Source organism: Martes martes (genome assembly GCF_963455335.1).
Source record: "Martes martes genome assembly, chromosome: 17".
Taxonomy (NCBI): Eukaryota; Metazoa; Chordata; class Mammalia; order Carnivora; family Mustelidae; genus Martes; species Martes martes.
In genome coordinates, this window is record NC_137905.1 from 29,714,930 (window position 1) to 29,729,715 (window position 14,786).

Sequence of the window (14,786 nt, forward strand, 5' to 3'; positions counted from 1 at the left end):
CCCGTGTCAGTCGGGCTTCATGTATAGTGGAAAGTCGGCTTGAGATTTTCTCTCTCTCTCTCCCTCTCCCTCGGCCCCTCCCGCACTTTGCTTTCTTAAATAAATAAATAAATCTTAAAAAAAAAAACAAAAAACAGCACATGGCATGATACAACGAAACAAAGTCAAATGAGCTTTGAGACCTCAGACAGGGATGCCAGGAATTGTGGGAAAACATTAAATATCACAGCATTTTTTTTTTAAATTATGAACGCTCCCAAACTCCTAGCTGCAGTTACCATCTAACCTTTCACGCTGTCAAAGATGAAATAAGGAAGATGAAGCTACTCAATTCAACGTAATGTACGGTAACGAATTTCTCGCCTTAAATGAATTCAACTTTTCCTGAGTCAAAGACATGAAATGGGAGTCCTAGAATCCAAGAGAATTATTACGAAGTCCCTGCTTTCAGCAGAATCAGAGAATCACATACTTACAATCATGGACTGGCCTCTGTCCCTTTTCCCCCTTTCACCCTCCCTGGGAAATCTGGGAAACGATACGAAGAATCTGCAATACTTGGCACTAGTGAAAATTCTTAAGAATTGCTTTTCATAGAAAGACAATGTTGCAGAAAGCGTTTCCTTCCAAATGGACAAAAAACAGTAACCAATAATTATTTACCTGGTCCTTCTGAAGGTATTCCAGGCAGAGAACAAAGTGCAGAACTACATTAAACAAGGAGTTGTTCATGTCTGCTCTGATAGAATTTGTGCATATGTGTATATATATGTTTGGGGTTTTTTGGTTTTTAAGATCCAAGAGTAACAAGCATTGCCAGCAAAGCCAGCACTGGAAAATCAAATACTCTGCCAATTTACACACGATTCCCTGAAGCCATTCCTGATTAAATGTTGTACCATTTCAATCTTCTTACTGGGGATATCTATTAACTAGCTCTGCTTGTGAAGCCAATGAATTTAGTATATAATTACACGTATCCTATACAAATTACTTCTCAATGACCTCTACTCACAGAAATAAACCAAAGAGGGATGACTGGCTCATTATAAATCTACAGAAAGATTTCAATCGGAAAAGGTATTGAGAGCAAAGTCCTGAAGGATCTAAAGCTTCACCTGAATTTAATTTCAGCAGGAAGTAATCTCGTCTGTTCTGAACTCCCAATGCATTTTACATGAACTCCTGTGGCATGTCACACTTCCTTGTCGCTAGGGAACTACGTGACCTTGGACGCGTCACTGCCATTCTCCCCGCCTAAGTGTCTTCATCTATAAAATGAGATGCTTGAAGAAGGTGATTTCAAAAGTCTCTTTCCAGGTCTCACATTTCCTGATGGCTTAATTACAATCACAGGAGCAGACTTGACTTTACCTTGTCCTTTCAAGGCAAGAAGGGCATTCAGTTTACCTCTGGAGCCTCCCTACTGTCTAGAACAGCCAACTGAACTTCCCTTAGCAATTGCTTGGCAAACATGTTCAGAGACTCAGAAAACAGCACCGTGGTCTGAAATTCCCATTCTCTTTGCCAGCTTTAAGCCCTTCCTAAGCCCGACCATGATTTTAACCCAAATGGCTCTCTTTGAGGTCACCCTTACTATATCTCTGGCAGGATTACAAGGAGGCCAGAGAGGTAAACCTATCGTTTGTCAAAAAGTTTCAAGGCACTTGCTTTGGAAATCATCTGACTGTCACACACACAACTGGAGACCCAGAGAGAGGTTGCATTTCACAGAATAAGCTTATCTAAGGACACCTGGGTGGCTCAGTTGGTTAAGCAACTGCCTTCGGCTCAGGTCATGATTCCAGCGTCCTGGGATCGAGTCCCACATCCAGCTCTCTGCTCGGCAGGGAGCCTGCTTCTCCCTCTGCCTCTGCCTGCCACTCTGTCTGCCTGTGCGCTCGCTCTCTCTCTAACCAATAAATAAAATCTTTAAAAAAAAAAAAAAAAGAATAAGCTTATCTAATGCATTCCAATCCCAAGAGCACGTGTAGGAAGCTACAAGCAGATGTTGCAGGGGGAGAGAAGAGAGATGGCGGGCAGAAGGGCAGAGAATACTGGACCTGCTAGCGAGAGCAAGGAGAACATTCCCTTCACCTTTTCAGAGGTGGATATTTTAAAAACCCAAATGCCAGAGGGAGCTATACTTCAAGATAGGAAATATCTGCTCATAAGGCAGTTACCCTTAATTGTTAGAACTCTGAAGCCAGAATGTCTGGGTTTGAATCCCACCTCTGCTGATTACTAGCTACATACCCATGGAAAAGTTAATCATCCCTTTGTGCCTCAGTGTTCTCATCTGTAAAATGAGGAAATAGCAGTATTGATTGACAGGGCTGTTATAAAAAGAAAGCAGGTTAATACGTGTGAAATGCTTATACCAACGCCCCGCACAGAGTAGGTGCTCAATAAAAGAGAGCTCCCAGCGCTGCAGTTATTATTATTAGATAGAGTTCTGGGATTCTCTGGGATTTGTTCTAAGAGAACAAAGGAATCCTGCTGCTCTTACGGATTCTAATTCCACAGTTCCTCCTCCAGATGACAGTTGCAAGGATAAACCTTTATGTGTTTATGTATACTTGTATACTTTATCAGTCTTAACTACTCCCGACCACAGAAAGCATTCATTCAAAATTTAAATTCCTTTCTGGATGATATTCTAGGTTTCAAAAAAGACTCGATCACCCACGCTCTGGGAGTACAAAAGGACTATTAAACTGTAGGGCTGAGAGGAGGTGGGAGCACAAAGACATCTTTGTCATGATTTGAGCTATCACATACCACGGCCTCAACGGCCTTGGCTTCAGAGAGCTGCCTCCTTCAGAAGGAAACTAACAAACAGGATCCATTGTTCCTTCCCACCAGAGTGCTTGGATGTGATCGTTCTTAAATCCCTGGCAACGCCTTAGTAAAGATCAGAGGATCTCAGTTCTTTCCATTAGGACAGCATCAAATCCCCTTCAAGCAATTTTCTCAGGTCAGTATCATTATTTGAGGTGCCAGGGAAACTGGTGAAATTTCCAACCGCTAAACTAGTTCCTTGTTCCGGGCTGAGGACGTGAGGTAAAGCTAGAAGATATTTTAGCTGTCCTGAGGAAATGTCGGAGAGGGGGAAATGGGAAGACATTTAAAGAGAATCATGAGAACTTCTTTTTTTAAAACCCCTTTCATAAAGCAGTCATTTCCATAAACAAAAAGCATACAAAGCGATAATGACCTCCAATTAAAAAACAGTTTTCGGAAGGCACGGACCCTTCATAGCTCCAGTTCGTTCCCTGATGGGATGTCTAGAACTCTGGTTTTCCAAGCATCTTTCAATAAACAGGTAGAAAAGATAAACAGACAACAAAGCGAATACCGGTGTCTTGTATTCCTTTGTCAAATGATCAGGCAAAGAACAAAGTCAGCAATGGTCATGCATGCCCTGGATTTGCTCAACTGTCTTTTTATACCCCCGGGGCTGAAAAACAACGGAGACCCTAAACACACAGAAATGGAACAACAGGAGGAGGAAAGTTCCAGGAGGCCACAAAAAAGGTAGCCTCTGATCTCTGTTCCAAGGGGGCCAAATTTCAGAAACTTCAAGAACAAGTTCGCCCACAGCACCTCTTTTAGGTCTAAACTGCAGAGCTGATTTGGGGGGTGGGGGTGGAGGGGGAAGGCTAGAGCGTTTCCTAAAAACAGGCGACTGTCTGCTTACAGAACCCACTTCGACTGTTTCTGGCAAGGAAGGACAGTAGTCAAATCTCTGTGAAGCCAAGAACAAGTCCGTATTTGACAAATCACTCCCATCAAGACAGTGATGTCAACCACAATAGAGTATTTTGGCAAGGCTGGAAATGTGCACCTGTGGGAACCTGGAAAGATTTGACAGATTTTTTGTTTTCCCAGCCCTTTATCAGCAAGTTAATTATAGCAACTGTACAGTGTACGCCGAGCTGTACGGAGAGGCAGTTGGCTGTGTGAAACCAAGACGTGGCTCTCCCAGGCATGAGAAAGACGAAGTGACAGCAGTGCTTATGCTCGGAAATATTCGATGGGAGCCCAGTGTGACAATGAGTGAGACAGGAGTGCTAGATGAGAAGATGTGTGCTCTGCAGATACCTGGGGGTGGCAAACTGAGAAAGGACACGCGACACCCTTGCACGTGTACACATGCACACACACGTGCACACACACACATGCACACACACACACGCCTCCGGAACCTCCAGGGCTGCGTGTCCCCGGAGCGCACTGTACCTTCTTCGCAGCTGTAGCTGTACACGGCCACCGCCGAGCGTTCCACCAGATTCTCGTCGTGGTGCCAGCTCACGGCCATCTTCCCCATGCCGAAGTAAGGCTCCTCCTTCAGGTAGGGCATTTTCTGGGGATCCATAAAATTCAACAAAGTGACGTTGTAGGCGGCTCTGTTCTTCATGTCCAGCTCATCCTGCCCGTCAAAGGACCCCATCCCGACCCTGGGGAAGTCTGGACCTATGCACACGGGCACGGCATCGATGTTGGCTTTCTCCTTGCACGCAAGTTCTTCCAAAGCCTGGACCGTCTCTGTCTGCAGGTAGTCGTTGAGCTTGAGGAAGGTCTGACAGGCTGCCCCGATGCCCGGCTCGTCGTACTTGGGGCTCGTGCCCTTCACCGGCCAGGGCACCGTGAACAGCCTGGTGTTGAGGTACTTGTAGGTGTAGCCAGGGTTGCCAATGAGGATGCGCGACACGGGCGTGAGCAGGTCTTTGCCCTGGATCCTGACCAGGTCCCGAAAGAAGCAGCCATGCTTGTGCAGCGTGAGGAAGGCTTCCTGCACCTCCTTGTGGAGCTCCTCAGGGACGCTGCCTGCCTCGCGGAGAATCAGTTTCGGGTACTTCAGCTGCCACTGAAACAAAACCGAAGCAAGAAGAGGGGTTCAGGGGCGCCTGGGCAGCTCAGTGGGTGAAAGCATCTGCCTTCGACTCAGGTCATGATCTCAGGGTTCCGGGATCGAGCCCCGCATCGGGCTCTCTGCTTGGTGGGGAGCCTGCTTCCCCCTCTCTCTCTGCCTGCCTCTCTGCCTAATTGTGATCTCTGTCGGTCAAATCAATAAATAAAATCTTAAAAAAAAAAAAAGAGGAGCTCATGGAGCGCTGGGAGTTTATCATTTCCAGAACTGTGATGCTCTGTCAGCATTTCAGAGGGGGTAAAAACAAACAAACAAACAACCAGCAGGTAACATTTCTGAACAGGACCCGTATCTCTACAGCCTCACACGGAAGGTCACATGAAACAAAGGCCATCGATCATCCGGTCAAGATTTTCAAGTGCCAGCTCAAGGGATTCATCTTTACTATAAACAAAATAATAATCATTTGTGCTCTGATCTGCCCGGCTCCATCTACAGCCACTTCTCCCTGCCGTCAATCTGTCTTCCAAACGTTGGCCCTCCAGACACCCCAATTTTATTAATTAATGGCTTACCGCCTATTTATTAAGTGCTTACTAAGGGCCGGGTATTATTCTAAATGATTTAGACACGTGGACTCATTTGCAGCTCACAGCCTTACGCAGAGGTACTGTTACTGTCTCTGGTTGCTACAGGGGAATCTGGAATCACGGAGACATTGTAAACACTCGCCCAAAGTCAAGCGTTGATACCCAATGGAGCTGGGCTTTGAAGCCTCTGGGCTTGAGTCTGGTTCCAGGGCGGGAGTTCTGAACCACAAGATCGCCCTGCCTCCCAATCAACAACGAACTGTTATCTCCTCTGATACTTTCCCTGAAGGAGAAATCACTTCTCACTGGGAATTAGTTACCAAGTACCATGAACACTAGAGCCTGGAGAATTTTGCTTACAACGATAATACTAGTGCCCAGAATGTATTCAGTAAATGTTTAATGAATGAGTGCATAAAGGAGGTGGTCCACTGCGATTGAGAAAGTTGTGATCATTCTATTGGTGTCACTGGAGGAGAATACTGTCAGATGATCCCTCCTCTAATACGGAAACACGGATTTCTTGCCACAGTGGCAATAAATTCTTCATTACCTGTTCAGCCACCACTTCTGGCTCCTAGGACTTATGAACGGGTGACAAACCAGTTCCCTGATTCTGCACAATGAAATGGACTTTTTTTTTTTTAACCAAAGCACAGGATTTTACCTTTTACCCCTGTAAAGTTTAATCTGATCGGTACCTCCGCAGTCCTATACAGGACTGCGTTCCTTCTATATCTTCATTTTTTAAGACTCGTTCCTTCTATATCTTCATTCAATGATTACTGTTTATATGATAAACAAGGCAAGACAATTTATTCCTCCATACATTTTTTTCATTCAGTGTATGTCTACAGAGCACCCACCAAACATGAGACAGAGATAAGGTTCCTGCCCTCACAGAGCCTTCTATCAGATCAGGTAATAAATAAGGAAAAGAGATCTCAAATTGCATTCAGTACTAGGACAGAAACAAACCAGCGGGAAATATGTCACAGATGAGGGAAGACTCTCTAAGGACTTGGCATTTAAGCTGGGATCTTCAGGAAAAGGAGGTGCCCGCCATGTGACAAGCTGGGGAGAAAGTTTCCCGGGGAAGGGACCAAAAACCACAAAGGTGCTGAGGAGGGAGACCAGACTGTTCTAGAGACATAAAGAAGGCCTGTTTTACTAGAGCAAAAGAGCCAAAGGCAGAGTGACACGCAGTGAGGTTGAAGGGAAGGCAGAGGCTGGACCACACAGAGCCTGGCAGGTCAAAGTAGGGAATTGGGATTTGACTCAAAGTGTGCTAGAGGAACCAAGGGGAGAAGAGTAATTTGATTTACATTTTATAAAAATCACTCTTAGTTACAAAATCGGGCACGGATTGGAAAGAGCCAAATGTGAAAGTAGAAATCCTGTTAGGTGCTATTATGACCGCCGAGGAGAAAAGAGACGATGGTCCAAACCTGAGACAGAGATAAATGGAAAGGTGAAATACGTATTTTATAGGCAGAGCACAGGCAGTGCTTACAGACTCAACGTGAGGGTAAAGAAAGGAAAGCAGTTCCGGATGACTCTCAGGTTTCTGGATTTAATAAATGAATAAACAGCTTACCATATTTTTAGAGATTTATCTATTTGAGAGAGCGAGAGAGAAAGAGAATGTGCGGATGCACAAGGAGGAGGGGCAGAAGGTGAGGGTCTCAAGCAAACTCCGTGCTAAGTGCAGAGCCCGAGATCATGACCCGAGCTGAAACCAAGAGCTGGACATTTAACCAACTGCACCACCCAGGCACTCCTTCATTTTTTTTAAATAAGAAAGACTAGGATAAAACAGGACTGCTAGTGGAAGAATTGGAAGGAATGAGGAGCTCCATTTTGGAGTTGTAACCATTAAGATACCTAGGAAATCTTCAGGTAGAAGTGGCGGGGGAGGGGGGGGGCACTGCACAGACACACCTGGAAATCCAGGTGGCAGCTGTCAGCACACCTGTGGGTTTGTTTTTTGGGTTTTTTTTTTTTTTGAAAGATTTTATTTATTTATTTGACGGAGAGAAAGATCACAAGCAGGCAGAGAGGCAGGCAGAGGGCAGAGCCCAGAGAGAGGGGGGCAAGCAGGCTCCCCGCTGAGCAGAGAGCCCGATGTGGGGCTCAATCCCAGGACCCTGAGATCACGACCTGAGCCAGAGGCAGAGGCTTAACCCACTGAGCCACCCAAGCGCCCCACACAGCTGTGGTTTTTAAAGGCCTAAAAATGAATGGACCCTCCCAGGGAAACTGTGTGAACCCAGAAGGGGGCCCATGGCCATTTCCTGAGTCACAGAGGAAAGGAGCAAAGAAATCTCTGAGGGAGAAAACTAGGAGAGTATTAATGCAGGAGTCAAAAGACAGGAGCACTTCAAGAAGGATGGAGTAGGCGACCGGCCCTGGGAGGCCAAGTGAGATGAGGACAGACATGCTCCCCGAGATGTGGCAGCATGGACATCACCGATGACCATGACAAGAGCGATTTCAGCAGAGTGGGGGTGATGAGAGTCACAGATGAGAGTCAGCTGTGGATGACATGACAGAGCAGCAGCAGAGGCGCCGTGTTCTGAATGTCTGTCTCGGGTGTCACGCTCTGAAGGGGAACAGAAAAATGCAGCTGCCGATGAAGGCCGATAACGGATTGGGGGACCATCTTCAGCGCTGGAAGACGGGGGAGACACACCAGAGCCTGCCAGGATATTCTTGGGAAGAGGAGGATGCTGTAGGACACGGGGTCATGGACTATAGGAGCAAAATCCCTGAGTGGCCAGAGCAGGAGTCTCCCAAGGCAGGTACGTGAATGAACCGTGTGGCGTTCGTGTGGCCACCCACCACAGGTGGTGGGGAGAAGATAGCAGAACTGTTTTATTTTTAACCTAAAGAAAAAAAAATCAAGCTTTACTAAAATATGTGTACATATATGCGTGATATATACATACACATACACACATTTAATATATACACACATCTATTATAAAACAGACACAAGGATACAAATAATACATCTATTTTATGGAGAACTATCGGTAGTGTGCTGGAGTCACTTCATATCCCCTTGGGAAACCTGCTGTGTACATCTCTTCCCACCTGCATTCAGTGATGTGAAGATGGTAGCCTGAAATCGGCCATGGAGAAGTATTTACACCACAGACATCAGGAAACACTCAAAATCGAGGCTGGTTTATTTCTTCCCAGACCGCCCATTCTTAAACACTTAGTAGGACACCACTGTATATGCTTCACATTTGTTACTGGCAGGAGTATATGATCAAAAACCATTTGGATCAGAAGAAAGATACTTCCTATATTGGAATAAACTGGAAGGAGAGGGGTGCCTGGGTGGTTCAGTGGGTTAAAGCCTTTGCCTTCGGCTCAGGTCATGATCTCAGGGTCCTGGAATCAAGCCCCGCATCGCATCGGGCTCTCTGCTCAGCAGGGAGCCTGCTTCCCCCTCTCTCTCTGCCTGCCTCTCTGCCTACTTGTGATCTCTCTCTCTCTCTGTCAAATAAATAAATAAGATCTTTTAAAAAAAAAAAACTGGAAGGAGAAACATCTAAATTCACAGAGGACTGTAAACTTGGTAATAGGCAAACAGGTAAAAGTTTCTGGGAGTTTTTAGAGGGAGAGAGAGAGGAGCACTCCAATTTTTTCACAGTGAAAATGCAAAACAAATCACTAGCTAAGAATGTGTGCTGGTCACGTGGGCTGCTTGCCAGATAGTTCTGGACTCCTCTGCCATCACCCAGCTTTTTGGACGCAATGTGGAATTACGCTTCCTAGCCCCCTCATGTTGGATGAAACATGTGACTGTTTGTGTCCAGAAAAATGATGGCTATCGCTTCGTTGCCAGTACCACACCCTCCGAAACGCTCTTTTTGGCTAGTCACCAGCTGGTAGCTACATAGATCTCCAAGTTACTACTTTCATGGGTGGCGATTCTCTGCCAACCCACAAATGATATGTAGAATGAGTAAAAAATAGTGCAGGGGGAAGATTTGAGGGATGTCTGTTACTACAGCATTATCCAGCCCATTCTGCCTGATCCAGAATGCAGGAAATAGAAGGGACGCGGGATGTCTATGCACACAGAAGAAAAATGAAGTCATCAAGGCTGCATATGGAAAAATGATCTTACTAGGAAAGCGCAGTAGGATTGCCTTGCTTCTCAGAGTGACTATCTGAGATGTGTGATCATAAATTTAAAGTGACAGAGAGGAGAGTTATGTGGCACACCACTATGAAAGGCCATTGGGACTGTCAGGGAACATTTAGGATTTATAGCTTCTATACTCGTTTATCCCATTTGAAAAATAAAAAGAGAAATATCCTACTTCCTGTTTATGCCGCTCCTGAAGAGAGCAATGTCATCTAGTAAGCAGCAATGGAGTATTCTGGAGCCATGAGCAGTAACTCTAATTCTATCACTAAACTGGTTATTCTCTGAGCAAGTCCCTGAGGCCTCAGCACACCTAAAGCACATCTAACCAACGGCAGTGGTTAAGAAGAAAATGTCTCCATACTTCCTTAACGATTCTGGGGTTCTTTAAATAATCCTCAGTATAAAATATTAATGAAAAGTAAGATAATTTCCAAGAACTTTATTTGGGAACGTACTCCCTCTGGGACTGAGAGGAGGAAGACTGGAGATAATACACACACACACACACACACACACACACACACACACCCCCCTACATACAGCTTGCAGCCATCATTCACTATACAGTGGGGCAGGAGACTGTGGAAGATGGACTTAACACAAGGGAATAATAACTCCAAGGACCTGGGAAATTCACAGAGCCATATGAGCATCCCATGTAAACACCTTGACATTAAAAAGAGCATTCTAAAAATAAAACAATAATAATGACATGGGAAAGTATCCCCACCCTCCCCGTTTTTTTAACTGATCTTTCAAGTGCCTTCCCCTCTGACCACACGGGCCTCTTTTCCCACAGGCCCCAAGAGGCCAGCATTCAGCACCTCCCCTTTCAGGACAGGCTCTTCCTCCCAAATCTATACCTGCCAGGCCCTTCTCATCCTGCGGGCCGCCTTCTCAAAGAATCCTTCCCTGCACTGCCCTCCTCAAATACATATCCCCCATTATCATGCATCACACACTTCTCATTTCTCTTTCACAGCACTCCTCAATCTGTAACTACATATTTCTTTGAACTATTATTTGTTTAATCATCTGTCCCACAAGACTGAATCTCCCAGAAGGAGGACATAGTAGCAATTTTATTCTCCACTATATCCCCAAGCCCTTGGCTGGCCCAAATATAAATGCTCAGACTTGTTCTAAGAGTAAGAGAATAAAAAAATATCTAACATTGATAGAAAACAGATTAGTGAGGGTCTGCGCTGGGAATGGGAAAGAAGCCCGACAAATGCAAAAGAGGCAGGAGGGATCTTTTGGGGGTTTGGAAATACTCTAAAACTACTGCGGTGATGGTTGCACAACTCTACAAATTTACCAAACATTACTGAACTGTATAATCTTAAAAGGTGAATTTTATGGTATGCAAATTGTACATACAGACAGCTCACCAATAAACTGTTTTTAAAAGACTGATACATTTGAATGTACAAAATTTTAAACTTTTGTATAAAAAGAATTATAAAATAAGAAGGCAAACACTAACTAGAAAAAACTATTTGCAATTTAGATGGCAAAAATGGTCTTAATATTTTTAATAAAGAACCTCTCCAAATTTAAACATATATATATATAAATAAAGATATGTATGTATACACACACACATACATAATACATATCAGTAGAGAAATTCACACATGAATTAGTGGAGAAGACTCCTAAATATAGAAAAAATGTACTGCACTGAAGTCAGGAAAAAATGTAAATTAACATAATTGGTATTAAGTTGTATTTAATTTAATCTGCCTATAAAATTTGCAAAAAATAAAATTTTATCATAGTAATACACATTGCTGGTGAGGCAAAATCAAATATTCTGATAGTCTACAATTAGGAATGCAAATTATTGCAATCTTGCTTGCGGCTAGTTGGACAAAATTCACCAGAACCTAAGTATGTGCATATCCTTCCACCCAGTTATCTTACTTCTAAGAATTTATCACAGAGAAATAGAGAAATGTTCCAAGATTACAAGGACATTCGTCATACTTTTTTAATAATAATTAAGAGTTAAAACCACCGAAATGTCCAACAGGGGATTAGAGGTAAAATGGTATATTCATGGGATGGAATACTAAAGTAACATACTTTAGAAAAATTTAGGTACTGTTCTGTGAAAAATGTAAATAATAAGTACTATTAAACAAGAAATTAGTAACCAGATATTGAGACACCAGGATCTCAGCTTGAAGTGAAAACAAATTGCAGATAAATACAGAAAATAAAACTGGGGGGGAAAATATGGTCACAAGTTTATAGTGGTTATCTCTGGGTGGCAAACTTGGGCATAATTTTAATTTTCTTTTTTAGACATCCACGTATTTTTCAAATGTGCCGAAGTAAATGTAAAAAGCTTTTTAAATTAGAAAATCAGGGGGAAAAAAAAGAAAGAAAATCAGGGAAAAGATGTTGCATTCAAAACTTCTTAATTTTCATTACATTTCTTATATTTGCCAGGAGATTCTTTTCAATGACCTTGAATTTTCAAAATGTTTCAATATTAACTTCTGGTTCTAATTTAAATCTCATTTGGAATGCTGCTGAACGCTCTAGGAAATTATGATTTTAACACAAGAAATACAAATAATAAGAACTGGCAAATTTGGTCACTATCTCAAAAAAAAAAAGAAAAGAAAAGAAAATCCCCCATCCTAAGTGCCCACTCTATTTAGCAAGTAATTAGACTAATGCCTGATCCCTAAAAGTACCATGTAGAACTTCTTTAAAGAGAACTACAACTCTGAAAAAGAGCTGAACATTAAATAATTGACTATTAATTCATTCTGGCAAACAAGTTAAGTTCCCTTTCCATTTTGGACAGGTACATTTAAAACAGCAGATATCATACAAGAAATTGGAACAGCTGCTGGCAGATTTTCAAATATGTCGGAATATTTTTGTTGTTGAATTCCATTCAAGTTTTGCCAAGTATAGAGTCATGCAATTGTATTAATAGTTGTCTGGTCACCTAATATATCTTTTGAGATCTACAAAAGGTTTCATGATCTAAAGGATGATTTTTAATAAGCAGTTGGAAAGGTATTTTAGATATAAACCACCAACACGCCAGGCCTTTCTCAATGGCCGAAACATGTGGAATGCTAGGTTTTCTGGAGAATAAGCTTTATTTTCCACCTATCTTCAGCCATTATATGAAAATTCTACTGCTTCTCCTCTCATATCAAGGGATGGTTCTAAAAGAATTTCAACATACAGAGAGGACAGACATGTTGCTAAATGGATAAGAGACCAGTTTTACAGGACTCATCTAAATGAGACCAGTGGAACTCAACCCTCAGTAGAGTGAAATTAAATTTAAAATCTTCAAGTGACTTGGGAAATGTACTTCATTTAAAAAGTGCTGCGACGTGTGTAAGCCTGATGATTCACGGACCTGTACCACTGGGGCAAATAATACATTATGTGTTAATATAAGTAAACAACAAACAAAGTGTTGTGATATCAAGGGACTCTATTTCTAGTCTGGCTGTTAATAGATTTCGCTGGTAAATGTATACATTAACAGTCATAACATTTTCTATACAATTTTCTTTGTAACATGCTTATGACTTGGTAGCCATCCCAAGACAAGTGGGCTGGACACATCCGGTCTAACCAGCTAACCTTCTGCTGCCTGATGCCGAGCTGTTTCCAAAGCAGGCTCTCTACTCTGAGGTCACTCCACTCACCCTGCTACAGCTACCATAGCTGAGTCTTGGGATAACATGTGGTTTGCTACAAAGTGACCCACAGATGTCTGCTCGTTCCTTCACTCACTCAGTAGTTTTGTTTTGTTTTGTTTTTTTAAAGTAGGCTCCATACCCAGCATGGAGCCCAGTGTGGGGGTTGAACTCACGACCCTGAGATCTAGACCCAAGCTGAAATCAAGAGTCGGGACACTTAACCAACTGAGCCCTGCAGGTGCCCCAATCCAGTGGTTCATTTTTTGTTTATTTAAAATGTACTGAATATCTGTTCTCTACTAGATACTGCATTAAGTGCCATAAATACAATGATTAAAAACAAGGTAGCCCCTGTTTCACAGCATCTCGTAATTTAACAGTACAAATAAAATTAAAAACCGGTAGCTAAAGAAAGACTTATCACGAGGGAAGTACAAAAACACTACTGTGGGAGTAGGGAATACAGAAGCAGGAAGGGAATCTGGAAAATTCTCATGTATTGAATATGTATTTATTGAGCACGTACTATTTGCAAAGCATGAGGTGCTGGGAACACAGAAGAGAACGAAACTCTGATATGCTCTCCAGGAGCTCCTATTTATATATATATGGTATAAAAATATATAGGATATGTGGGGCTCATCATATCCATAGTATTTTACAAATTTATTACCGACTTATTTACTTGGTAAAATAGATAGTCTTTAGACTGTGATAAGGGTTATGGAATATAAGAAATCCCAGTTAGGCAGGATGAGAATGCCAGCAGTGAATGTTCCCGTTTCACACAGGCTAGTCGGAGAGGGCCTTTGATAAGGTGACATCCGAGCAGAGAAATGCAAGAAATGAGGATACAAAAGCCCCGCGGATACCTTGGGCAGGGAAAAAAAGAGAATCCCAGGCAAAGGGAACATTCAGTGCAAAGGACCGGAGTGGGGGGCAGCAGTGTGCTTGCCTGCTGCTCAGGGTGGCGAGAGGAGAGGCGGCAGAGGCAGGGAGCGAGCTGGGAGAAGCGGTGGGGAACCAGCCCTTCCTGTGCTTTGTGGGTAAACGGGAGTCCTCGGCTTTTACTCTGAACATGATGGGAAGCCCTCCAAGGGCTATGAGCAAGAAAGCAGAATGAGCTGATGGAGGTGTCAAAAAGAGCCCTGTGACAGACGCTGTGGGGAAACAGACAGGAGGCTTTGCACCCATGTCAGGAAGAGACGATGGGAGCTCTGGCCACAGGGTAGATGCCGGAGGTGCAGGGAGGTGGCTGCATTTTGAATATATTCTGAAAATAAAACAGGTGGCATTTGCCAGTATCTTCACCAAAGTGGTCGGATATCAGCAATGTCTTCAAGGGTGAGTAGATGCTGGCCAGACAGAAGAGGGGATGAGGGTGCTCCACGCCCAGGCAATAACATGCACAAAGGCATGGAAGGATGGAAGGTCGGAGCAGACCCAGAGTGTAGCAAGAGACTCTGCAGGAT

At 43.4% G+C, this 14,786-nt stretch overlaps 1 protein-coding gene across 1 annotated transcript in view; it reads right to left on the minus strand.

Moving 5' to 3' along the window:
* Positions 1-14,786, minus strand: part of FTO (FTO alpha-ketoglutarate dependent dioxygenase) — a 371,751-nt gene that overhangs the window by 248,196 nt on the left and 108,769 nt on the right. Inside the window, exon 3 of the mRNA XM_080828266.1 lies at positions 4,243-4,870. Coding sequence (XP_080684392.1) covers positions 4,243-4,870 — 628 coding nt within the window. The remainder of the gene's footprint in view (positions 1-4,242; positions 4,871-14,786) is intronic.